At 46.6% G+C, this 27727-nt stretch overlaps 1 protein-coding gene across 4 annotated transcripts in view; it reads right to left on the reverse strand.

Moving 5' to 3' along the window:
- The window catches only part of CARD14 (caspase recruitment domain family member 14), a 642914-nt gene that overhangs the window by 70934 nt on the left and 544253 nt on the right, over window positions 1-27727 (reverse strand). For all 4 annotated transcript variants that reach the window (XR_011305179.1, XM_069655192.1, XM_069655194.1 and 1 more), the window contains exon 18: window positions 19196-19369. Coding sequence is in view for 3 of the 4 variants with exons in the window: in XM_069655192.1 (XP_069511293.1) it covers window positions 19196-19369 (174 nt within the window). In the remaining variant the exon portion in view is untranslated. The remainder of the gene's footprint in view (window positions 1-19195; window positions 19370-27727) is intronic.

A 27727-nucleotide genomic window follows, 5' to 3' on the forward strand; every position in this document is an offset into this window, starting at 1 on the left:
CTTTTGATGGGTCGGACCCTTTCAGTCTGGATACAGATGAGGGGCTAAATAAAAAGAAATACAGCGCACAGACAGCAACGTCTTTATCGGCCCTTTGAGCCTCAGAGACAATAATTCACTCCCAAGAGTTCAGGAGATTTTAGAGGCTTCCATGACTGCAGGAGTACACAAAGCAAATCTCACATCGCCCCACAAAAAAGCAAGCAGGTCTGTCCCCCCTAGTGGTCCTTCTCCCGACAACACCCCACTCCAGAAACAAAACGGTCTAAGTGACGTGAGGGTGCAGACGCACAGCTCAACAGTCGAAGGAGGGGTGCGCCATCATCTTGTCTAATGGAGGACCATACAATGCGACAACTGGTCCCTGCCGGTGGTCTACAGGGTTATCGCCTTCCTGTTTCCCTAATCCCTCACCCCCCTCTCCTTTAAATAGGCACAGGAGCTATCCAAGTTGTTGCTCATAGACACAGTGAAAAGGTGCCTCCTTCAGAGGACGGGCAGGGTTTCATTCAAGGTTCTTCGCTGTTTAGAAAAAGAAGGCATCCTCACCACCCTTATCTGCGGTTTTCCAGAGGATACAAATATTATCAGTACAAAGTCTTTCCTTTCGGCTTCAGCTCGGCCCGAAGGGTGTTCACCAAGCATACGGCAGTGGTGGCTGTATTTCTAAGCCTAAAGGGCTTTCACCTGCCTCCTTACTTAGACGACTGGTTGGTCAGAGCTCAGTCCCCAGTCCAAGCTTCTACCGACCTGCAGTACCTCCTAGATCTGATGTGTGCACTGAGCCTATCGGTCAACATAAAGACATCCACACTCATCCCGACAGAGAAGCTGGAATTCATTGCATTCCTCTGGGATTCAACTACAGTCAAAGTCGTTCAGAAACAAGGGTAGAGAATTTACTGGGGCTAGTCACATAGGAAACTGTGCACCCCCTTCAAGCAGTCCAGAAACACCTGAGTTGGACTTCAAGGAACAGCATTTGGGAACACCTGAAACCCACACTAGGAAGACCCATCAGGAGATTTAGAGGATAGGCTCCTGCTCGGAGAGACTTAGGTCTTTAAGGGGAGTTTCATAAAGGACTTTTTTTGAATGACATTTTAGTTGTCTATATCCAACCCTGTTTATTATTTTGCCCAACCTGTACACAATCATCAAATAAACTCTTGTTGCAACCTTTTTTAGGAGTCTTTCCTTATGGCCATCCTGAAAGTAGTAAACTCTGCCTCAGTTCGCCTGTAGCCCCACGTTGGTCAAATTCTCAGGCTACTATGGCTACATCTGCTACAGATGTGGGAGGAGCTAGGAACATATACAAGAGGATGCCTGAACAAGAGCAGAACATTCACCCAGTGGTTAGTTGATGAAGAAATATCCCACTGAACACATTTTCATCAAAGCACATGAATAAGCAGAACAACAGGGCAATGTATTGCTCTCGGAGGCACAACTTGATGCCAGGCTTGGCTACAGTGGCCATGCAAGCACTGGAGGATCCAGACAGGACCCTGTGTCTGCTTTTCAATTGAAAGATGCTTTTGCCCTGCTACAGACAATGCTCAGAAACATTGCAAAACAGGAGAGGTCATGGCTGAGTATTTATTGGGAATCATAAAGAAGATCTAATAAGTCAAAGGACATAATCTGTTTAGCCCAAGAAACTCCTCAGTCCAAGAAACACAACCCGATTTGCCACCTCTGCTTGGACAGCGTCTTCCCTTAATCATGCATTACATGAAATCTCACCTGTTCAACAGCAGAGTTACATTTTACAAGACCTATGGGTCCCCATGATAATAATTCCAACGTTTTCAACTTTTATTTCCCATCCCTGAATTTCCCCTACCTAAGCTACACCTTTTCTTCCAGTGCACCAAACCCTGGGGCGTCAGGGCGCTAGTTTCAGAAAGTGCACAGTAAGGTTCAAAGACTGCACGGGAGCATAAAGGTTACAGCGTAATGGTGGGTGGTACAAGCACGCATAGACGAGCCTCACTTCAAGGTGCGGGGGGCTTCAACAGGCATGCAAACCAGCGTAGAGACGAAATAAGTGTGAGCACAGACTGGCAAAACCACACCTCATGGTATCATGGTACGGCTTGCTACGTTAGGCATATGAGACTATGGGCCTCATTACGAGGTAGGAGGTAAGGGATTACCGGCACCGGTAAGGGTGCCGGTAATCCCTTACCTCCATATTCTGAGGTCCCTTAGCGGGTCCCTTCCTTAATGCCTGGTCTGACCAGGTGTTAAGGACGGCACCCGCTAAGGAACTTCAGAGCTAATAACGGTACCGCAAATTGCGGTACCGTTATTCCCATTGAGCCCTATGGGGGCTCAAATGGGAATGGGGAAAGGTTCTCAGAATGCGGAGTTACCGGGTCCTCCAAGGTTGGAATGACCCGGTAAGTACCCATTCCGAGAACCCGGACCCGGTATGCGGTAAGGGTGTAGCCATGGTCCTAATAGCACCATGGCCAACCCCTACCTCGTAATGAGGCCCTATGTATATGGAGACGGTATATGTTACATACATAGCTAGCACAGAGCTTCCAGGTGAAATAGGTAATTGCAGACAAGATAAGTTACGTGGATAGCGCAGGGCTGCCAGGCCAACTGGGTAGATTGCAGACAAGATAGGACACATGGACAGCGCAGGGTTGCCAGGTCAAATTGGTAATTTGCAGCAAGCAGGCATAATAGGTAAAAATTAGTGTCCATAGTGTGGCAAAGGCTCACCTCATGGTGTGGGGGCAAATTCAGGAGTGCAAACAGGCATAATAGGTAAAAACATTGATTCTCCAGCATGGCGTCTGGCATGGATTCACATGCTCATGAATATTCCCTGTCGTCAGGCTGGGAATCCTCGGTAAAAGAAAAACCAGTTTCACTTTCACTTTAAACCAATCACTGTCTTCTGGGTCATACTGCCCCCATCCAACGACAGTCCTCTCCCTAAGCCATGCCTCTGACTCTGGCAGCCATCTTCAGATTTTTACCACACGCTTCAGTGTTGGGAGTCCTCGAGTTGCTCTCTGAACTATTTTGTACTTTTTTCCAAATGTTTTCGCGGAAAAGTTCTATTTTTGTTTCATCAGAGCCAGTGTGCTCCTATCTCCATTCGCCGGCAACTGGGAAGTTGCGCACCCCGTCAAAGTTTTTGGAAGGCCGTCTTGGGCCTACTTCGGGCCCTCAGTCCATGACAGAGGAGAAAAAGGAGGGAAGGACCGTCTTCAGGCCCTGCACCCAATGCAGGCTATGGAACGTCTTTGTGGAGGACAAACATCTAAAATGTCTATAATGCCTGCACCCGGACCATAATGAGCATTAGTGCGAGATATGCCTGGGCATCTCAAAGGAGACAAAGAAATACAGGTATATCAGGCTAGCGGCATGGCTCAAGTCGAGCAAGGCCTCTGAGCCGTGCTGCGAGCAGGGTCATGCCTCACCGAGGACCGGCCGGTCCGAAGAGCGGTCTCCCTACGGGAGGAGGTCAAAGTCCTTTGAGGACGCCCCATCCGTGGGGTTCGAAGATAAGGCCAAGGACCGCAAGTCCCATTTTACCGGATTTGTTGCTGATGCGGGTCCCAATGTTGGATAGGCCATGATGACCATCGCCGCCCGCCTCCATAGCCAGCCTGCCATCGAGCTCCTCCTCAAAGAGGAAGCCGTCCACCCCGGCCAAGTTATGGGACGAATCAGAAAAACTAAGGCTGGAGGAAGAGAAGGAGGCCACACAGCCCAAGCAGGCTCTACGGGCGCAGCCAGACACCTCGTCAACCACTTTGTCGACATCGTCTGTAACGACCGCAGCGGTGGTAGGTGCCGACCCGACAAGGGTGGTTCCTATGGCACAGAGAGTTTCACTGCCTCTGAGACGCGACACGGCCACCTGTGTGGGTTGGGTGCACCGGTCCAGATCCTAGTTCAAAGCCGTCAGGGAGGAAAAAGGGGAGTGGAGGGGGCCCAAAAACAGCCCTCCAAGGTTTGCGTTCAACCAATGGACATCTCATCCACGGACAATGAAGACCAAGCGTCTGTCCATACAGTCCATGAGGAAGTTGCAGGGCCTAGCACTCAATAATTCCCTCCACAGCTGAGGGACAAATCCATGGACATCCTGTCGACTCTGCACACCCTAGTAACAGAGATCCAGCAGAGGTTGCCTCCAGCACGGGTACCTGTGGTACCACAGGCCCCTGACAAGCCTCTGCGTAAGAAGAGGAAGCGTCATCTGACACTGCTGCAACAGCCTCCTCCACCACGTTGGGACCTGACTCCACCAGAGGACCTGGATATGCACACGGACACTGGTACGGAGACGGCCACGGAAAACGAAGAAGATAAGGACTTAGTCCCGGCAGACAATGAATCACCACATCTGGACGCCCCTCATATAGTCTCTCCACCAGACGAGGTGGGACCATTCCACTTGTTGATCTACAGGGCCTCCGAGCTGTTCCAACTGGTGCCTGAGCAAACCAAGAAGGAGGGCTTCCTATATCGGCGACGAGAATCCAAGAGGAAGACGATCGTGGTAGTACCCTTTTTGGATGAGATTTGAGAGGAAGGCCTCACCCCCTCTTGAAGAACACTAGCACGTATCCAACCAAACGAGACAGGTTCGAGAAGAAATACAGGGTGCTGGACTCCATGCCCAAGTGCTTGAGGTCACAACTATCACCGGACTTGTTAGTGTCGACTGCCGCAAGGAAAGGTTGGGCCAACCCAGCTTCTGCATCATCAGTTTCCCCGGACAACGAGGGGAGAAAGATGGACGCCATGGGGGGGAGAGTCATATACACGGCGGCATCCACGTTCAAAGCGGCTAATGCTCTGGGAATCTTGGCTCGATACGGCTGTGAGCTTTGGTACAAGCTGGGCCGTATTCTGGGATTCCTCCATGGCGACAAGGAAATGGAGGCTGTCGCCCTCTTTCAGGAAGGGGAGGTGGTGTCGGAACATGCCATTACGTTGGCAGTGGACATCGTCCGACACAGGCTTCCGGCAGATGGGAAATGCAGTCTGCCTTCGTCGGCAGGGATGGTAGAAGGCCACAAACTTTGCCAGGATGTTCATGCGAAGGTGCTGGATAGGTCATTAGACTGGGAAAATCTGTTCGGGAAGGCAGTCGACTAATCCCTTCAAGCCATAAAGACGGATACGGAGACGGCACATTCTCTTAGCACTCTATAGCAGAATCGCTTATCTCCTCGCTCCACCAGGGGAAAATCAAACAGATCACCCAAGGGATACTCCACATCATACAGGCAACCTCCCCAATCCTCCATGCAGGAAGCCTACAGGGGTCGCTCCCAGGTCTATGGTAGCAGAGGTAAGCGTCGCCTGCAGGTCAGGACGCTGGCATCCAAGCAAGCCTGAACCGCCAAGACATCGGCCCCCATTTGTGCACCCCAGTGGGAGGCCCCTGGGTGAGAGCGTCTGTCGGTGGTGATCTTCTTCCAGTCGGAAGAAGATCACCACCGACAGACGCCTGTCGGTGGTGATCTTCTTCCAGTCAGAAGAAGATCACCACCGACAGACGCTCTCACCCAGGGACACACCTTGGAGTTCCAACGCAGGAGCCCTCGTATTCCACTGGTACCCCACCAGGAGCAGCACATCCCTCAGCTCCTTGAAGATGTGTGAGCCATGTTACGGAAAGGAGCAATAGAGCTAGTTCCCCAACCGCTCCAGGACTCTGGAGTCTATTCCAGTTACTTTCTGGTCAGAAAAAAGACAGGGGGTTGGAGGCCCATCCTGGACCTGCGCTGTCTAGACAAGTACTTGAAATCCAAAAAATTCAGGATGTTCACATCGCAACATGTGCTCAGACAATTGGAGAACGGGGAATCTCTTGACTTTGGACCCAGATGGCGCATATTTCCATGTCCCCAACCACAGGAAATATTGGCGGTTCCTATGGTTCGTGGTACTAGGCCGGCACTACCACTTCAAGGCCTTACCTTTCGGCCTAAAGTCAGCCCCAAGGGTGTTCACAAAATGCTTGGCCCCAGTGGCGGTCCATCTGCGGCTGCAGGGCGTACACGCATACCCGTACCTGGACGATTGGCTGATAAAAGTCTGCTCCCGGGAACTAGCCAACGAGCACACGAAGGAGACCGTCCGTCTACAGATGGAGCTGGGGTTCTCCATGAATTATCCGAAGTCCTGCTTAATGCCATCGCAGAACGCTCTGTTCCTCGGCACCAGACTCAACACAGTGGCTTGCCTGACGTCCCCTTCAGAGGAGAGGCTAGCGGTCATTCACGGGAAGGTACAGCGGCTGTCGTCGGCGAAGATGGACACGGTATGGGCCATTAAGTCTTTGCTGGGCATGATGTCGTCCTGCACTTCTTGGACGCAAATTGGATACAAGTGTTCGGGAATTTCACAGACAAGATCCCCCTCAATGAGGAGTTCCGGCGGGCGATAGAGTGGTGGGGGGTACGCTCCCGCATCGCCCAGGGGATGGGATTACAAACTCTGCCATTCCAGGAGACGGTCACCACGGACACCTCTCTGCAAGGTTGGGGAACGCACACTAAACGTATACACGCCAGAGGTCTGTGGCTTCCAGAGGAGAAGGATCTGCACATCAACATCCTGAAGCTACGGGCAGTGTTCTGGGTCCTCAATTCTTTCCTACTGTGTCTGAGGGGCAAGGTGGTGAGGATCTTCACGGACAACACCACCACCATGTTATACAACAGGAATCAAGGGGGCACTTGATCGCCAGCGCTCTCCAAGGAAGCTCGGATTGGGCCATCGGAAAGGGGATGTTCCCCGTCCCATTTAACCTGGCAGGCGTCAGGAACACCATCGCTGAGTCCCGCAGCAGGGCGCTACGCTCCTGCTACAAATGGAAACTTCATCGGGATCAGGTGGACTGTCTGTTCGTCAAATGGGGCAGACCTCCGGTCAATCTTTTTGCCACGGCAAAGAACTGAAAATGACAGAAGTTTGCCAGCAGTTTCCACCAACCGAGGAGAATGGGTGGTGCACTCTCCTTTCGGTGGGAAGGTCTGTTTCTGTATGCCTTTCCCCCGTTCCATCTCAGACAGTGTTGGTGCAAGATGATACACATCGCCCCGGCGTGGCCGAGGCATATTTGGTATCTGGACCTACTCAGCCTGTCAGTGTCAACTCCAGTCAAGTTGCCAGTACTTTCAGATCTGCCACCAGGGAGGGAGGCACAGTCCTTCATTATGACCCAGGATCTCTGAACATGAAGGCACGGCTCCTGCAGCCTTAGTGTTTGGAGGTTATGAGTTGCCAGCGGACTGCAGGGAGGTCCTTGCCAAAGCGAGGGCGTCACTGACTCTAGAGTGCTACGGCCATAAGTGGAAGCGTTTTTCTACGTGGTGCCGGTCACAGAAGATTACCCCGCTGAGGGTCACAGCCCCACAGATTCTTGCATACTTGGTAATCTTGGCAAAAGCTGGGCTGGCTCACGCTTCCATCAAGGTGCACTTGGCGCCCATCGCACGCTACAATAGATCCCTGGGAAGATCCTCGCTGTGGTCCCACAGACTCGTCAAGGATTTCCTCAAGGGGCTTTTTCGATCTTTCCCTCGGATGAAGGCGCCTGCCCCGGCACGGGAACTCAATGGGGACCTGACAAGACTCATGGGGGCACCTTTCAAACCTATGCATCAAGCCCCACTCAAGTTTTTATCATGGAAGACGGCATTCCTTGTGGCCATCATTTCAGCCAGACGTGTGGGTGAGATCCAGGCCCTATCCTGCAAGCAGCCGTATCTGACTTTACACGAACGCACCCCACTTACATGCCGAAGGTTCCGTCGGAATTCCACCTCAACAAACCTTTGGCGTTGCCTGTTTACTTCCCGAAACCTTCTTCTCCAGCAGAGAGGGCCTTGCGTTCGGTGGATGTAGTTTTAAGTGACACGCACAAAGAGTTTTTTGGAAGACCTCTCTATTGTTAGTGAACTTTGTACCTGTGAACCATGGGACGGCCGGCTACATCATGCACTGTCATTGGCTGGCGAAACGGCCTCTGCCAGGCCATCCGAGAGCCCACTCCACCAGAGTGATCGCTGCAATGACGGCGTTCCTTTCTGGTGTGCCCCTGCTTGACATCTGCAGGGCTGCAAGGTGGAGATCCATGCATACCTTCACAGAGTTCTACTGCGTCACCAGGGATTCCAGGGAGGAGTCCAGAGTCGGCCAGGCAGTGCTATGCAATCTGTTTGCTTGAGGTGAGTCTGTTCCAGGGTTAAGTGTTAATTGCTTCTGTTCAGCCTTGCCACTTGCCATGGTTGTGTAATGTGTACTGCTGTGTATTCATTTTTCATGAGCATGTGAATCCATGCCAGACCACATGCTGGAGAAGGATTAAGTTACTAACCTGTACCTATTGTTCTCCAGCATGGGTCTGGCATAGATTCACATGTGAACCCTCCATCCGGCCCCTTTGCGGCTCTTCTTGGTCATACTGCTACTTTACGTGCTTACCAAATCTGAAGATGGCTGCCAGAGGCAGGGCTTAGGGAATGGACTGTCACTGGATGGGGGCAGTATGACCAAGAGGACAGTGATTGGTTTAAAGGAGAAATACAGTTTTAAAGTGAAAGTTAAACTGTTTTTTCTTTTACCGAGGATTCCCAGCCTGACGACGGGGAATATTTATGAGCATGTGAATACATGCCAGACCCATGCTGGAGAACAATAGTTACAGGTGAGTAACTTAAACTGTGTCCATAGTCTGGCAAAGCCTCACCTCATAGTGCAAGCGGCAAATTCAGGAGTACAACTGGCAAAATAGGTGAAAACAAAAGGTAAACATAATAGTTGGAAGTGAGGGTGCCCATCCACTCCAGGCAAGCATAGAGAATGGTAGGGGGGCATGGTGGTAGGCCAATGAGCACATGGCATGTGGATCATGGTGTCAAGTATGTAAGGAAAGATTGCAGTTGCAGGCAGCCACATGCCGAAAGCTGTTAACAGACCAGGCTTTCAGGGCCTTAACTCATAGAAGGTGTATGGTGTGTGCTGGAGTGAGTGGTAATGCATTTCTTGATCTGACCCACAAGCATAGGGGGTATGTCAGCAATTCCAGTCCGGATATTGCACCAACACTACTCGAGATAGAGTATAAGGCGCCCTCCAAGCCTGGACAGGCCCAGACAGGAAATGCAAGTGGCATTAGACACCGGCCTTGCATATAGGCCGGCTCTACCATATGGTGAAATCGTGCTGCAGGATTTGCTGAAAGAAGCAGCCAATAAGCAGACTCCTTGCAGGGGGCTTGTCCTCCTGCAGCACTACATCCTGAAGATGTCTGCCTGACATCTAACAGGTACCCAGCAACCATTTTCAAGTGGCTCGCGGGTACAGGCAGTGAATCTGACTTCACTGGGTGTTTGGTCACCAGAAGGGGCCCGTGATTATGATGTTGCTCAGCGCCGGCCAGACAGGAAGTGCAAATGGCCTTAGACATCAGTGCACATAGGCTGTATCGGCCATCCGACAAAGTCGTGTTGCAGGATTTGCTGAAAGAAGCAACCAATCAACAGACTCTGTGTAGGGGGCTCGTCCTCCTGCAGCATTTTGAAGTGGCTTGCGGGTACAGGCAGTTAATCTGCCTTCACTGGGTGTTTGGACGCCAGAAGGAGCCCGGGGCTATGATGTTGCTAAACCCCGGCCCAGACAGGAAGTGCAAGACACCTTGATTATCTTGTTCACCTTAAACTTGGAGCAATACATTATTTTCCAAACTCAAAAGAGAGTTGCTGTGGAGAACTAAATAGGGAAGGCAAAGGTAATCAAACATGTCTGAATTTAGTCGATTTTAACAAGCATCAAATTTTGGAACATTTAAGATTGTCATCTTAGATCAGCTCAGTGGAATTAGTTGTCCAATAGAAACCTATTTTCCCACGTCGCCATCTAGCATCCCAATTGACGGATCGGTCCATTACCAGTAATAGGTCATTTCATTCTGCCTATCATAGTTTTCATCAAAGTCGAAGCAACTGTGTCAGCCCATGTGAGAAAGGAAGGGAACCATATTGACTTTGATCTTTCCTACTCGCTAATACAAGCCTCCACCCACAATTGCTTTTTCCCTCTCTGTGCTAGTAAACTCAGCAAACAGAATTCTTTTCCAAACTAGGACTTCTCAAAAAATACAATTTATTAAGGCTTTTCTAAATACAAGTCCTTGCAACATATTTGAGGACGGAAAGGATTCCCAGCAGAACATAGAGGCCACCTCTGTTTGGTGGTTCCTAAGAATTCTTTGTCAGGTGGCCTGATATACTACAATTATGTGGGTGGAGAGGCTACATGAGATTTGCACAAGTGTAACATGATGGCCGATAGAACTGCAAGAGCAGATTATACATAGCAAGAATGCAGAAACCTACCAAAGGAAATATGCTCTTGCTGCATGCAGAACCCAATCTGTTTTGAGGGAAGCTTTCAGATTTGCAGATCCAAATATCCCTAGAACATCAGAATCAGCAGATTATGAATGGCGTAACCCTGGTAGGTCAGGGTCTCTGGCCAACTCACAAAGCGACCTTACACAACAATGTTCTAGACATGAAGGCAATATTCTAAGCCCCGACAGCATTTGTCAGTTCAGTGGTGGTCTGGAAGGTCCTAATCGACACCGGTCACGACCGTAGAACTGTACACCTTTTGGGGTCATTAAGAAAAATTGTCCTTACTCTATTGGTCACCTTCATACTCATCAAAGAGGACAAAATCGTGATCAAATGTTTATTCCTGATCATATGATAAAGTGTGCTTCTCCTTTGGCATTTGTACCAGTCTCCCTCAAGCAGGTGTGGAAAGGGGTAGAGTCAGTTCAAATCGTCTGCTAACGTCAGACCATGGACACAGGTTACTCCTCAAATAACGGCTTCACTCAAGTTCATTATTCCAAACCGAGCTATAGCTTATTTGATCTGGAGGGAAAATGTAAGTCCTTCCAGATAATTTCACAAGCATTCATTGTAAACCATATTGCCCCTAAGAAACCGTGTATATGTAAATGTGGGTCTCTCTGCCATAAATAATCAGCTGGGGCCAGAATGCTCAGTGGAAAACTGTAAAATGAAGTGGAAGATGTAAGGAAACTGGGAGCAGTCCTCTAAAATTGATAGTACAACCCTCCTTAGAGATCACAAGCAGAAGTACATATCTTCATTCCTTAAAGCTAAAGAGGATTGCTTCCGAGGTGGAACTGATTCGGTCTCTGGCACAGCAAAAAGGCGTCTGTCTGCCTTGAAGGTTACTTGCGCATCTTAGGCAAGGACATCTACAAATGCTCCCCCACAGGCACTAAGCGACAATTCATCTAGATATTTTGTGGATCAAACAGAAAAAATTAGACCTGTCATACAGAGTATTCAAGTCTCTGAACTCTCATCTTTGAGTAGCAGTATCCTTGATCATGAGTAGTACATGCACTGTTTGGAGCTGTTAATCAGTTTCTCTCCATTCTCTGAATCACCACTTGCCTTAATTTCACGATGGCATTCTTAGTGCCTCATTACACGGATGGCGGAGAACCATGGCGCTACTAGCGCCATGGTTCATGCCGGTAAAATACCAGCACTGCCTTGGCGGAAAGGGGAATTACCGCCCCATTCCAAGGTTGGCGGGGCGGTAATTCCCCCTTCCACCATTGCCCTTCCCCATTCCCATTTTTGCCCCATAGGGCATAATGGGAATGGGGAAGGCGCTAATTACGGTACCGCAAGTTGCAGTACCGTAATTAGCTCCCTGGGTCCCTTTGCGGGTTGGATTTTAACGCCTGCAAAAAGCAGACGTTAAATTCCCCAACCCGCAAAGGGACCTCGTAGTAAGGCGGTAAGGATTTCCCAGTACCGGTAAAATACCGGTACCGGTAAACCCTTACCGCCATACGTGTAATGAAGCCCTTAATCTTTTCAAAATGTCTCTTATGTTTGGCACAGTACCAGACTCGTAGAGAAAGATGGTCATTGGAGGCCATTTGAAGACACTTTTACTCGACTCAAGGTATCCAGGAAATGCCAGTACGATTTCACAACTTTCTTTATGGACATGCTGCTAGGACTTGTGGTCATGTTCCAGCTTCAGACCTTTGCCGGCCAGAAATTTCAGTTCCGGCTGAGTAAAGTGGTATTTTCGTATCGGGCAAAAGCAGTTAGCTGGTCAAATCAGCCCTATTCAATCAGCTCTCAGAGGCGGCGAAAAAGGTGTGCTGATATTGTTCAACTTGTCTGTGACCTTCAACACTGGGGATGTTTGAAGTTTGCAATCAGTGGCATACTGCTTGATTTACTGAATGTGTCTTGTGGAGAAGAACCAATTAGTTGTTACGCTCACCTGGCTCCCACAGGGGCATCGATCGGAACTGGACAGCTGCGGTTTCCACCCACGTGACACGTAGTGCAGAGATGACAGACTGAACTGGCCCACCTAATCTCGTCTGCTTGACCTGAAAAAAGGGAATTAGCCACCCGTGGATTTGAGTGATAACCCCCCCCCCCCCACTGTTCTCCCCTCTAATCACCTCTGATGTCTCTTTTTATTCTCACCTTAGGTTTTTAAAGGATGAGCTCTCCATCGTGCTTAAAATGCAGGGGCGCGTAGATAACCAGTTACTTCACTGGTCCGAAGGAATTGGAGAGTTCCGGAACAATATTGACTCTGAGTTTCCTGGCGAGGAGCCGTAAGTATATAGTTCGTAAGAGTTCAAAATGTCTGACTTTCACTCTTGTCCGATTCCAAGCAGCTTGCAGCTTGACCCTAGAGAAGATTGCCTCGTGCGGCTGGTGAAGTTCAGGTAAGAGTCTGTATTATCCAACACTGTCCAGTAAATGACAACTGTATGTAATCTGTTGCTTTCTCCCTTTTTACAGGTGCAGAGTGTGAAATTATGGCGTTTTGAGGAATAATACCTCCGGCGGTAAAATCAGGTAAGTCTATTATGGTGAAAGAGATTCCCTTGGTTTGTTCTTTTGGCTCACCTGGCTGTCCTTTTGTTCCCCTTAGGTGCCGGAGTTCGGCGAAGATGAATGGAGGCTGCGCTGGCCCGTGGAGATGAAGAATGCCTCTGGCGGTAATATCAGGTAAGTCTATTGTGGTGATTAATATTGCCTTATTATTCTCTTGTCTCACCTTGCTGTTCTTTATTCCCCTTAGGTGCCGGAGTTTGGCGAAGAAAGGATGAAGACAGAGGTGGATCGTGGAGGTGCTGCGAAGACTGGTGAGTATAGCGCAGCGCTGCAGCAGGCGATGCGACACGCATCAAATAACGTCTTTCTTCCTATTCGAAGGCACGATGGATCCAGAATCAGGTGAGGAAATAAATATTGTTCTTGTTCTAACCTTTTTCCTTCTTTCTCCCTTTTTTCTAGGAGCTCCAGACTCGAGGCGGGCGTGGCAGAAGACTGGATGCTGGCTTGTAGGCACGGTGAGCGTTACGCTGCAGGATGCAGAATAACGCGAAGCGTTAGCTGCTCTTCGGGCGTGGTTTAAATAGCCTTCAAAGTAGTCCCAGGTAAGAAGTTCCCAAGACCACACCCGAGTAAGAAAATAGTCCCTGAAATAAAGTAGTCCCCCTTCAGACTTCACATTGGCTTGAATGCTGTGCAGCATGGTCTGCATGAGGTAAGTGAAAGCAAATGAGCCTGGCGCCAGGACTGACCCCTTCTATGAGCTGTGGGGGCCTGTGGCGCCAGGACTGTACCCAGATAGCCCCTAGCTGGGGGTGCTGGGTTTTTCCCAAGTATCTGGATGCCTGCTCCCGGGACAGATGGACCTGGTCCGGATGTCGCGGGGTAGGAGTCATGACATTAGTTGAGCTCTGGCTTTTCAACTCCTCCCTTCAGCCTCTGTCCTGTGTGGTCCCACAGGGCTCCACTTTGTGTCCTTTAATTTTCAATGTGTAGAAACTGATCATTCTAGTGCCTTTTATTTCATGAATGATGCAGGTGATGCCCAGATCTTTGTTGCACTTGCAGGGAATGAGGCATTTATATAGGCTATACTGAGTGAATGACTCCCCTCCATTAGAGATTGGATGCTTTACATTTCTTTCAAACTCAATCCTGGAAATACAAAGGTACTGGCTATTAATGTCTCAAAAACCTGAAACACTATCTTTTGGCCACAGTACTTTGCCCCATGTTCTGCACCAGTGGTGCCACATCTTAGTGTCCTTATGGATGTAGATCTGTCTGCAACACCTCAGTCCACGTCTGTAGTGAATTTGTATTTATTTCATTTTATGAGACTTAAAAGACCCCTGTCTATATTAACATTTCCCTCAAAGACATATCCATGAAGGTGTTTGCTTCTTCTTGTTTGGATTTTAGGAACAGTATTTTTCTCGGTCTTACAACCACATTGATGGAATTATTTGCAAAATGCCCAAAGTAATGCAACAATGCTACTGTTGGCCTTCTTAAATTCAACCATGAATCCCATACATTGCTCTTGTTGCACTGGTTTCCGGTATCCAGTCATGTTAGTGCTAAATCAATGTGTGTGAACCTTAGTGGCACTTTACTTCCAAACCAACAGTGCTAACTAGTGGATTGCATATTGAGAAACCTACACGACCTTTGCACAGAATATATCCTCAGACCCTTACAAAATTTTGGATTACAACCTTGTCACCTGGATACAGGGAGGAAGGCTTTTAGTAAAGTCTGTGGATTGATTTGCTCGCTGTCTTCATCATTCTTCTTAGACCTTCCCTGACTGGCTTGAAGCCCATACAAAGTGATTTCCAAATTACACAAGAGCTCTTAAGGGAAACTGATCACAATATCCCATTTGGAATCTGGTACTTGGGTCCAGTGAAATGGCTTATTGCTCTCAGCAGAAACCCTTGATCCTATAACGATAATAATGTGTTATTTATATAGCGCTTGTGACTTAGTGCTTTACATAAAACATATATATATATATATATATATACAATGTCACCCAACCGAAGTTGGTACATCAAACCTTCTGCGAGTGAGCTTCTTCTCTAAGCAGAGAGTTGGAGGGATATCCTTATCCTCAGCAGGTGCCTCCCTCTGGAATAGCCTCCCTGCCAACCTTCGTCTTGAGTCTGATCTTCTTAAGTTCCAGAAACTCCTCAAGATCTTCCTCCTTCTCTCTCCCCCTACCCTGGTAGCTTGCTCTCTGCTCTTTCCATCTCTCCCTCCTCCCCCATATAGCTTGCTGACTTGCCGTCTGGTGTACCTCAGAGACTCACAGGTCCCTGGCACCCCTGCCAGTCCTCTATGCACTTGCCTCAGTGCCCTGTACCCCACTCCCCTCACTGCACTTGTGAATAAATCCAAGAGAGCATCTCTCTCCGCACTTACCCCAGTCTACACTTACTGGGTGCACTTGGACCCCAACCCCTCCCTTCACCGTCTGGCACTTGTATGATCTGAATGCATCTCTTCCTGAAGATCGTCTGCCTGTTCTCTATTTGCTGTATCTCAATTGTCATATGTATCTTACTCACATACTCTGCCTGTGCAGACCGTTATCTTCTCAGAAATTCAAGGGCTCTGAGTGACTGTTGTTTTTTCCCCCATACTCCCATCCTCCTTGAGCGCTTTGAAACACTGCATAGGCGCTTTATAAATAACCATTACCATACCATACTCATTTATCAACCTCGTAAGGACGAAAGGCTGAGTTGGCCTTTGCCAGGATTCAAACTTGCGACCTACAAATCACACACAGATCGCAGCAGCGAGCGGCTGATGGTAAACAATTAAAAAAGGTAAAGATTATTCACTCCTCCCCTTGCTCGCCTGGCAACTGAGAAGCTCAGCTACCAACACAGGAATCCCTCAAAGGACAACACATGTGACATCCAGGCAGCCAGGAAATCATTTCCGATTATGTTGCTGGTCTTTGGAAAAGAGCATTGACTCATTGACACGCCCTAATGATATCAGCTTATTTTGTATTTCTTGTTTCGCTTGTCGGCCTATAAAATTAGATTCCAAAATTCCTGCAAGACCTATGTGTGAAAATGCAATTGGAGATTAGCAGAACTCGCTAGATGGGTACTTTTCTTTGAAAAATAAAAAAATCAGAAGACACTTTAATGATCTTCTCTGCTTGTTCCCTACAACCAGGAGGGCTCATTCTTCATGGGAGCTATGTGAATTTAGAGCAACTAATTATATCAAACTGGTGACCTGAAAAACTACATACCAAGCAGGATTTATAAGTAGCAGGGTTAAGTAAACCGCGGTCCCTCTCGGGCGAGAAGCCTTGCTGTCCTTTGTTTCTACCTAAATGTATTTTAAATCTGTTTTAAGCAGACAGCGTGTCTTCCTCCCTTTTTTCCAAATCCTACTTCAGAAGCTGAAACAAATCTTCACAATCTAGATATTCAGCGAGCCTTAACAACATAACACAGTGGATTGTGTCAGTCACTATAGACACTGTATGCAGTGCACAGCCCCTCCAGTGGCATTCATTTTGTCTCTGTAGAGTTTTAGAGGTGCATCCCCAGTAATGTTACCTGAAATGTATGCATGTGGATTACTTCGACCGCTGCCCTTTGCTCAATGGCTATATCAGTCAGACTATATTAAAAACATATTTTCCTTTACTGTGGTTGCACACCATGATGCCAACCCTCTTTTGTAATGTATGCTTGGGAATCTCCCCATATGCAGGAATACATAGTTTACAGACCATAAAGTAAGTAAATGTCATTGATTGTGTAACTCTTGAACTCTCACTCTTTAATCCCCTACAGTCACAAGGCCTGCCCTGCCACCCTATTCCTCTCTCTGTCCATGATACGGCTTCCATTGAGAAATGAGGGCTGAGCTCACAGAAGTAGGACAGGAGAGACTCTCCCACTCTCAGGCGTCTAAACATAGTTTCTAAGTTGATCAAAGTGCAACAGCACCTGCTCTCCGTTGCCATCAATTTTCACGGACATCCAAGATATATGAAGGAAGCGGCTGAAGGAGTAAGTGTACAGGATTTACTAGGATGAGTAAATGTAACTTTATAAAGGATATCTATATACTATCCAACAAACATTTATTGTTATACCAAAGGTAGTAAACAGAGAGACATGGATTCTCACGACTTGCCCATGCTAAAACATTTTTCATGTTCACTAGCTCCCAAAAGCTACCAAACAACAGAACCAAAAATGCTAAGACCACTTGAAACGCTTGTGTATAGGCGCGCTACAAATGCTATATCATATCATATCATGTGCAGTGACTCAAGGTCCTGTTCTCTCAATGTCTCATTTTAGACAGTAGTTCCTCATTCACTTTCATCCCAAATTCTTACCACTTGGCTCAGATTAATAGTAATTCCCTCCTTTACATATTTTGCTGTTCAGGTATTCCTTGACCTTAAACAGTATTTGGTAGAGTAAGCTGTCATCAGGAGCTATTGTGGTGGCAGGTCTCCTGTGTACAAGTTGTGTGACCAAGTACTTAACAAAATGTAGAGGTTCATATGGTTTATTAATACATATGGAAGGTTAGCCAAACAGAGAAAACTACAATGAAAACCCTTGTTAATGGAATTAATTTTGAAATACATTGAGTAAGAAATGCTTTTGAAAGTCATCAGAGTTGCAGGATCAGCAGGAAAAAGACCAAAAGTTCAGTGTTGAGTAAATCTCTAACTTTGACACCTCCAGGAAAGAAGAGTTTATAAATTGAACAGGTTCTTCCTGTACTGATTTATATTCCCAACAATATGCCTACTATCCCCTGGATTGCGATTTGTCAGCCGGATGTACACATTGCATTAATATCCTCCTTTATTTCCACTCCTTGGAATAAAAAGAACCTATGAGATAGTTATTTGTAGTGCGCTGCCCATTTCCTGTAATTCCTTGGAAGAACTGGCCATGAGGACAGAACGTATGTTCCATTAAAAGATAATTTCCCAAACTGACACAAGGATGTTCATCATAACTGCCAATTTCCTGTTGAATCCTTTGCTTCTCCTATTACGACACTGAGCTTCCAACCCACGCACCCAAGTGATACTGAACCAGCAACCGGGGAGAATTTGCTCTCAGCGGGAATGGCGTATCTCTACTATGCCAGTCATCCTAACAACAGGGACAAGGAAATAAAACAGATGTTTTATTTCGCTACTCTCCTCCTACTCTTTGTTATGGTATATTATGTTAAGGCATTCATCTCCAAAGCAACATATGGGGAGTTTTGATTAGGTCCAATGGTGGTACCTACCTGGCAAAAGCCTTTGCTATGTGAATAAGGGCATTTGCAAACATGCCTCGCAAACACTCCTACAATCTTCTCTATAGCTTAAATGTATTCATGAATTCCAAGGGTGGACTAGTGTAGGGAGAAGCATTTTTCTGGAGTAAAATTACAGATTATCCTTGTTGTGATGCTCCCTTCTCATGATTAAGCGTCACAGCATCTTGCAAAATGGGATCATAAAATAGGATGCACGGTATGTCTGGTGCAGAGCCAGGCCTCAACGTTGCCACAGAATTGTTAGCGGTCAGATGAGTCAGCAAGCACTTCCACAAGCCAGTCTCCTGCCTCCCACTGATGTGGACTCCAAGGGGCTTTGAAAGTGTTTTTGCACACCTCTTTGTCACACCTAACGCATACTTCACAGTATGAAAAAACAACACAATGCTACAGGGGTTTATAGTGAAAAGACCGAAAAAAAATATCGAAAAAAAAGGTTGAACCAAAAAATCGCAAAAAAAAAAATAATTTTTTTTTTCCAATACGTTTTTTTTCGAGATGGGGGGCTTCCCCCCTGAACCCCCCTTTTTCATTTTTTTATTTTACCCCTTTTTTTTACTTACCTGACCCCAAAAATACATATACATAAATAAATAAAAAATTCAATTTTTTTTTTCCGAGATTTGTTTTTCGATATTTTTGTCATTCCATATTTTTTTTTTTTGGCCTTTTGACTGACCACCGCGTAGGGTTAACACAGAAATGTCTATTATTAAAAATATGCAGCAGGGCATGTTCAAAAGTTGTGCCGCAATAAGCATTCAATAAGATGCACGTGCAGTGTAGTCTTCCATCACACTTAGCCAGGCTAACATATTAGCACACAACTAACAGGAATTTGTAGGGTATCTTTCCCATAGAGACCAAAATTCCCAATATTGGTGACGGTTAGAGCTCGAGGAACACTCACACTGGTGACCTGGCTAGTAAGGACCTACCTGATTGGCAGTTGATGAAGTCCCTGCTGGTGCTGAGCTTCTCCTTCAAGACCCTGCCGACCACAGATGGCACAAACATCACAGGGCGTAGGGTGGTAGGTGCGTGGGGCATCACCTTCGTGTACGGCATCAGAGTGAAGCAGCTCCCTACCTGGGAGGACCTGTCGCAGTCACCTGCAGCAAGGAGAGAGAGTGCACGATCAGTGTTGCTGAGGCGGTCCAGGGAGCAAACACACAGGCCTTTGGGGTTCACAGATGAACCAAAGAGCAGCGTGGCTTGTAAGGTGGATGGCTAAGCGCAAATAGAGACGCCATACTGAATGAACCATCGGAGAGAATTAGGGGGCATCATGAGAAAATTCAGGATAGTGTAGGGGGAAGGGTAGAGATTGATGTGAAGTGGGCAGTGAACAACCTTTCATGACACCTGGGCGAGAGCTGAAAGGAAAGGCACATGCAATGTCTTTGCAATTCTGCTCTAATGCGCAAAGTAGAGTCTCCACTGCTAGTACTATACCCCACCAAGCTGGGTTCCTGCTGCAGACATGTGCGTTTAACATGAAATTAACAGTTTTGACTCCCAATAGCTCTGCCTCCTTTTAGGATTCATAAAATTATTATCATTAAGTTATTACTTGCTTTATCATAGCACCTATTGCATTGTGGGCTGACAAACACAATCGTACAGTTGTCTGATAAATCACGTACAAAGTGCTAAAAGTTGCCTGAATTTTAATCTGGTGATTTGGCGCAGAGCTGTGTAGCTTTTTGCAGTAACATTTTAAATTGTGAAAAATATTGATTTCAAAGAGAATTCAGTGTTCATCCCAAAAGTATGTAGAATTCCTTGGGAGAAAGGTGTTGGGTGGGATAGAGGTACTGAATGCTACAAAAGATTTTGAACTGAAAGAGGATTGTGAATTTAGAGGTAAACCCATCTGGGTAGATTAATATGAGGAAGAAGACGAAGGAGGGTCTGCGCCCAATGAGACATGGTACGCCCCTATAACTTGTTCTCAGATGTGGTTGCCTTTTAGGATTAGTGTGCCTGCTGTATTATTTAGGAACCTCCCTTTGGTTTAAGGAGATAACAAAATGGTTGGGCAACCCTGTGCGGTATCTCCCTAACACGCCCAGTCTCCGACACATCTGGGTGATCAGAAGATTTTGCCAGATGCACACAGGACCTCGTGGTAGGTGCTTACAGTGACAGAGGCGATCTTGGTGCCTCTGTCACTGTTGTCCCTGCAGCCCTGGTTTATTCTTTTCAGTGCCTTGAGTACTATCAATCGAATACTCATTTCCTTCCTCCTACTCCCCGCTGCAGTCCATCATTTGTCTCCACTGACTGTCTTTAATTTCCCCTGCCCCTCCTTTCCTGGCCCTCTTTCCTCTCCAATGCACTTATTCCTTGCCTGGCATACTTCTATACTGCACCTTACGCCCTGCATGCCATTTCCGTCCCCAATACCTTATGCCCCTACCCTGGCCATTAGCCCTCTCCCCTGTTCCTCCTTCCCTTCACCTCATGTATCTCCTTTGCTCTCATCCTTCTCCATTCACCCCATACCTCTCTCCTCCCCCACTTTCTTCCTCTGCACCACACTCTCTATCATTCCTTTCCCTTCTCCTCATTCCTCTCACATGCCTCTCATCTTTCCCACGCCCCTCATTTGTCCTCATTTCTCTCTCTCTTGACTCTTACACCTCTACCTTACCTCTCATACCTAGGCACTCACTGCTTGCCACTGCCTCTATCCACACGTCTAACATTTATCCCCTACTCCTTGTTTCCATCTTCAGCCCCTAATTTCTCTCTATTTCATTTTCTTCTTCCATGCCCCTTAGCCCTCTAACCTGCCCTTAATGCTTACCTGTCATTACTCTCACTTGGAACTTATTCATATCTATTTGCCCTCATGCATGTCTCCTGACCCTCATTCCTCTACGCTGTCCCTCAATTAGCTCCTCTGCACCTTATTCCTCTCCCTTCACCCCAATTCCTCTAACCAGCCCCTCAGTCCCTGGACCCATTTCTCTCCAAGTCTGTACCTCTGGTTCCTCGCAGCTGTCCATCATGCCCCCTCTTTTGCCCCTCATTCCATGCTTCTCATTTCTTTACTCTATCCCCATTTGCTCTCCCATGGCCTCATTTCCTTTACCATGCTCCTCATTTCACTCCATTGCTCTGTGTAGGGAGGATAGCTCAGGGGCAACATGCTCATCTTAGAAGCAAGACGACACGGAGCAACACAGGTTCGAACCCCGGGTCCGCGCTTAGAAACCTCTGTGTAGTAAGCACGTTATAAATAACCAATCATATCATTTCATTCACCATGCATAATTTATTTTCCCGCTCCTCATAACCAGTCCAACATTCCTCTAACATGTCCTATGATTTGCATGATTGCTAAGCACAAGAAAGACATGGGAGAAGAAAAACAAGTATGTACATTTACAAATTTAAGAAAGTTAAGAAAGATATTTATAAGCATGGTCTGCCCAAACCAATCATCATCCCTGGAGATACTATCCAAAGCACAATACTCACAAAAAGCACGGGGAGTAGTCCAGGTAGAAGCTCCACAAACTATATGAGTTCAAACATGTCTTTGGAAGTCTACAGAAGCTGCTTCAACCCTAACTTCATGAGCATTAATGCCCTTGGAGGGGGTCGGGGGTGGTTGACGGTTGTTACTTTGTACAGCATAAATAACTAGCCTATGAGTCATCAGCACCTTTGATGTCTCTTCACCAGAGGGGTCACCCCAGAATGTATCTGACAACCTCAATGATTTCCTTAGAGATTTTGTTCAATCTTAAAATAAAGGAAGCCCTTTTTTGACTTGTACATTATGCAAACTTCTCTCTCCTAAATCAATTGATTTGGATAAAGTGTAGGCATAGACATTTCTTGATTTATATAATAATCCTAAACCACTTCAAGCAAAAAAGAGGGATGGGTCCTTAAAACTACCTTATCCCGTCCAAATACTGTACATGGCTTGTCAGTGTAAAGAGCTTACAAGTCTCTAATCCTTCTAGCTAAAGTTACTGCTACCAAGAACACTTATCAGGCTTTCTCATCGGGGGAGGAAGCCTAAACAGTAGCTCAAAATGTCACCTTACAACCTCCCTCAGAGGGAAACAAGTCTGGCTTTTGATTTTTTATTTAGGCTGCAATAGCTGCCAGATTCATTTTGCCAGAATCGACTTGGATACCTGTGGAAAAAAGACAGAACATGGAAGAGAAAACAATACGAAATGGTGAGCCTGCTGGGAAATCTGATTGATCTTTATTCCAGCCCCTAATAATATAACATTATGCTGTTATACTGTTCCCTTGAAATTGATCCATAACTGGTTAAATTACTGACATATTTTCTGTAGATGAACAAAAAGCACCATAAACTAAATCTTCAAAAATAAATCACTCGCCCTAGCAATTGAGGGGATGAGGAAGGCCTAAGCCCTTTTTCTGGAACAGAAGATATTTCCTGTTCAGAAGAATCCATTTCAGACATTATGTTAGGTGGATCAATTCTGAAAACTAAATTTGATTGGGCAAATAAGGACCAACCAGAAAAAAAGTGGCATAAAGAGCTCTTCCTCATTGATGCCACTTTTCTTTGAAGAAGCAGGATAGGAACCTGCTTTGCCAGTTGTGAATCAGAGCGTCCTCTAGGAACACCTTTCCCTTGCCCATCTATGAAGCATAACACCAAGCCTTCTCTCTGACATCAAATATATACTTTAAAGGATAGCCCCATCTGTTGAGTACCAACTACGCTACTTGCCTATGCAGATTCCATTAATGTGGAATGGAACATGAACTGCTAAGGTGATCCATACTTCAATGGGGTTCTCTTGGGATGTGAGACAATGTTATGTTTCCATGAATAGGCCAGACACATTTCTTCAGCCAGGCACAGAGCCTTTCTGATCAAGTGCCTCGTTGTTTTGACACATACAACTTTGCTATTGTATTGTTTCTGTTAGACAGCATACTCTCTTGGCCTACATTGCAGGAAAAAAGGCTTTTAAAGCCCAAAAATGTGTTTTGTTTCTAGAAAATGATGTGATTTAACTTGTTTTGTGGAGGCCAAAGGTCGTGACTGTCTATATCTCCTACCGTGTCCCGTCCAGAATGTAACAAGTCTTATGTGATGGAGGCCTCCAAGTCATGAAAATGAACAGGGACCTCTGCAAGAAAATTAGACTCCTTTAAACACAAAAAGAAAATGATTTTAGAAGAACATGAAATCTGGCAAAGAGAACTACCAGACAGCAACAAGACATGAGATCCACAATCCTCTGGACCTACAAATGCTTTGAAAATGCCAAACCGCCTCGACTACAGAAACAATTCTGTTTGTTGTTGGAAAGGCTTTCCACTTTTCAGTATCTAAAACTGCACCTATGTATGGAAGAGATTGAGTCAAAAATAATGGTGACTCTTTGTAGCAAATTGAGAGACAGAATCAAAAACGATATAAATGGATTTCAAACTGGGCCCCCTACTTTTTTTCTATCCTACCTAAGGTAGTACGGCAGTGTGTGTTGGGTGTGAGGACATATCAGCAGCAAATGCCTTGTTATTCATGGGCATTGGACTTTGGACTCCTGAACCCGCAGTCCTCTTTTCATCTCAAGCTTTTTGCAGCAACAAGGAAGGCCGCCTCCTTATAATCACAGCACCTGCGCGGAGCTCGGCATGTGTGTTGGGTGTTTGGTGTGCGGCATCCAGCGGCCTGTGGAGCCGTCAGCAGATTCGGGGAGGAGTACCTCCACTGTGCAGCTCTTGCTATTCATGCTGACTCTGCATTGCCTGTAGGGCGGATCTATTCCTCCCTCTTATTTAATTCCTAGGAGTCAGTGGGAGTGTGGGAGTGTGTGTGTTGTGCTGCAGATAGCCCTCTACCTGTTATACTTCGCTATCCTGATCAAGGTAATCACAAAACTATTGGAACTTTGGGAGTATTCGCGTGTGTGTGTCAGGCACATAGCCTGCTACTCCGCAAACATCACCTTGCGTATTAAAGGAGTCCTACGGCAACCCTTCGAACATCCAGGGCTATTGGGAGTGTGTGTCGCTTGTAAGCACACAGCTCGCAACTCCGTTAATCTTCACTTTGCTGTGTAAAGAACTTCCATGGACCTCTGCAACTAACGGAACGATTGGGAATGAGTGTTGCTAGTAGGCACTTAGCCATCCATTCCGTATTCTCTATTAATTGAAGATTTCCCCTTCTTTTTCTCCTTTAGTTTCCTCTTTTTCCCCTCCCTTCCCTATCACCCCCTTTCCTTATCCTCAATCTCATACCTTGCTGGCGCCTGAACATTTTTCCCCACTCTGTTTTTTGGCTGACTATTGAGTTCCAATTGAGCGCTTATCACTATTGAATTACCTCTTAAAGAAATGAAACACGAGCGCCAACACAAATACACACTGTGCAGTGCAGTACAACAGAAGGGTAAGAGAACACATAGCCCTATATTTACAAAGGAGCCCACTGCACCTTCACCTCTCTCAAAAAAAGATAAATAGGACTCCCTAACAGGCAGACTATGCAAAAACCCTTGTTTCTTTACTATCATAGTGCCTGACCTGGAATGTACTACGGATCCTACCACATCGGTACCTATGCCGGACATTGAGGAGTCTCATGCTTCTCTCACTTCCATTGACAACTCATTTGCTAACCATCCCCTGATTGATAACGACCATTCTTTATTGAAGATGTGCATTGGCCTGCAAAGATACTCACTGGGTGGCACGTAGAAACAAATTCATGCCGCGTTGGGCTTGGATAACATGATCGGCACCCAACTATTGGCATCTCCCGATCACCAAAGATGTTTGTCCTCATCCCCCTCCTTTGACTCTTCTGACTTTGACTCTTCAAGTGAAGTTGGGAGTGCCAGGTCTCAGGTTTTCTCTTTTGAGGACAACAATAAGACTATTTCCCAATCAGCAACATTGAAAATGATTCTATCAAAGGTTGAATTTCGGATGTCAATGTGCTCGACCATTGCAGGAGAACAGCAGGAGCTTCAGCTTATACCAAAATATCATTGATACGGGAAACATTCCGTATAGCTGGTGACAATCTGTTTTGATTACAGTCTTCAAGAAGGGTGACAAGACCAATCCCCTTAACTACAGATTGGTGGCCATGTTAGATTTCAGGCAAAAAATATTTGCCTCTCTTCTCTTGAAAAAGTTGAATGTGTGGGCGGAAGAACAAGGACTTTTTAAAACATATCTTTATTAGTTTGCATGGATACAACGAGAATTAACTTTGAAACTTTGGATAATAAACCCTTCTACCCCCTCCTCCCTCCCCCTGTATCGGAGAGCTCTAATTGTCTCTGGCTTTTATTAGGCATTGAAAATATCTGAGACTTTAATATTGTGGGGGCACCACTGTTCCATAAAGTCTGACTGGAGGTATTGCAGGGTTCCTTCCCATTCTTTTCCGAATTTGTCTCCGGAACCTTGTATTTTGTGGGTGATTTTCTCCATTGTAATGTGGGCCCAAACTTTTTGCAACCATGTGAATTTCAGTGGAGTATCCTTGCTCTTCCACTTCTGTGCTATGGTGGTCCATGCCGTGATGAGTAGACCTGTGAATGCTCTCCATTGTGATCTACTGTATAGTCTTGCAGTGCCATCCCTGAGACCACATAGCCAGACCTCTTCCCCAAGCAGCCCCACATCTGGGAATACTTTGTCCAAGTCGTTTCTGATTTCTTCCCAGAATGGTTTAATACCCTCACAGTCCCACCAAATATGTCTCCAGGTACCCACTTCATCACATCCTCTCCAGCTTAGATTTGACACATTTGGGTACATGGAGTGGAGTCGCTCTGGGGTGTAGTGCCATTGAGTCATAACTTTGACCCACATCTCCCTGGTTTGTGCCGAGCGGGTCATCTTGGGGATCTGCTTCCATAGGTCCTCCCATTGTCTATCCGTTGGTTCTTTCCCTAATGTTCTGCCCCACCTTATTCTATAGGACCATTTAATATCCTCCCCTTGTGTGTTTATGAATTTATAAAGAGTTGCCACCCACTTTTTTTCCCCCGTGTTGGATATGAGGTATGTCTCAAAGGCAGTGAGATCTCTGGTTGCTGCTTCCGTGATATTCGGGGAACTTAGCCAGTGTTTCAGCTGCTCATATCTATATCTCTCTCCTTTTGGGGGGTTTGAGCCAGTAAAACAGGATTCCAGTGGGATAATTTCTTTGTCTGCAAACATCTCCCCTATTTTGGTTATGCCCTCCTCTTCCCATCTGTCATATGCCCCTTGTTCCATCCCCGGGGGAAATTGTGGATTTATACAAATGGGAGTAAAGGGTCCGAGTTCCGTGGTCATAATACCTGTTCGTGTTTGGTGGTCCCATGCTTTTAGCGTGGTCCTCATAATTTCGCTAATCCTCAGATTTTCATGTCTGTATTGCCTCTGTTTCCAAAGGAGTTCAACCAGTGGGGTCCTAGCTACTGCCCTATCTTGCTTGGCCCATATCCTCTGCGGGTTCTCCCTTACCCATTCCCTCAGGACTTTGAGCTGTGCTGCCTGATAATATTTTTTAAAATGTGGGAGCGCCATCCCCCCATCCCTGGTTGGGGCCGTTAGGACCATTTTTGCTATCCTGGGGGTTTTCCCTTTCCAAATAAAGGATGATATTAATTTGGTCAGGGTCTTGAAAAAGGTGTCGGGGACTCCCACCGGGATAGCCTGGAAATAGTATAGGACCCTTGGGAGGATCGACATTTTGACAGTTTGTATTCTGCCCCACCACGAAATCTGTAGCGGGTTCCATCTTGCTAGTTCCTTTCTAATGTTTGCGATTAGTGATGGGTAGTTTTCCCCGTAGAATAACTCGATGTTATGTGGAACCACTATTCCCAGATATTTTATGCTACTTTTTACTATCTTAAGGTCCTGCAACTTGGCTTCCCTTTCTATGTTTGCGGTGTCTCCTGCCAGGATCAGGATCTCTGATTTTTTCCTATTGATTTTTAGACCCGAGATGGTTCCATAGTGTTCTAATTCCCTCACCGCTACTGCTAAGGTTAATTCGGGGTCCTCTAGGGTTATTAGCATGTCATCCGCGTAGGCGATCACTTTATGTTGTTGTCCCGCCATGTCTATCCCTTTGATGTTGGTTGACTCCCGTATTTTTATTAGGAGTGGTTCTAAATATAGAGCATAGAGTAAGGGTGAGAGGGGGCATCCCTGTTTCGTGCCTCTTGATATGATTACCTTATCCGTAACCTCGCCGTTAATGACAATTCTACTGGATGGGGAGTTATAGTTCGCTCTGATGCTCGCTATGTACTGTTCCCCAAACCCCATACACTTCAAGATTTTGAATAGGAGAGACCATTCGACTCGGTCAAAGGCCTTCTCGGCGTCTACAGACAGAAGAATCGCAGGGGTGTGGGATATGCCTATTTTTTCCACCAGGTGGGCGAGTCTCCTTGTATTGTCATGCGTTTGTCTACCGGGGATGAAGCCTGATTGAT

Source organism: Ambystoma mexicanum, chromosome 3q, assembly GCF_040938575.1.
Source record: "Ambystoma mexicanum isolate Mex_15411 chromosome 3q, UKY_AmexF1_1, whole genome shotgun sequence".
Taxonomy (NCBI): Eukaryota; Metazoa; Chordata; class Amphibia; order Caudata; family Ambystomatidae; genus Ambystoma; species Ambystoma mexicanum.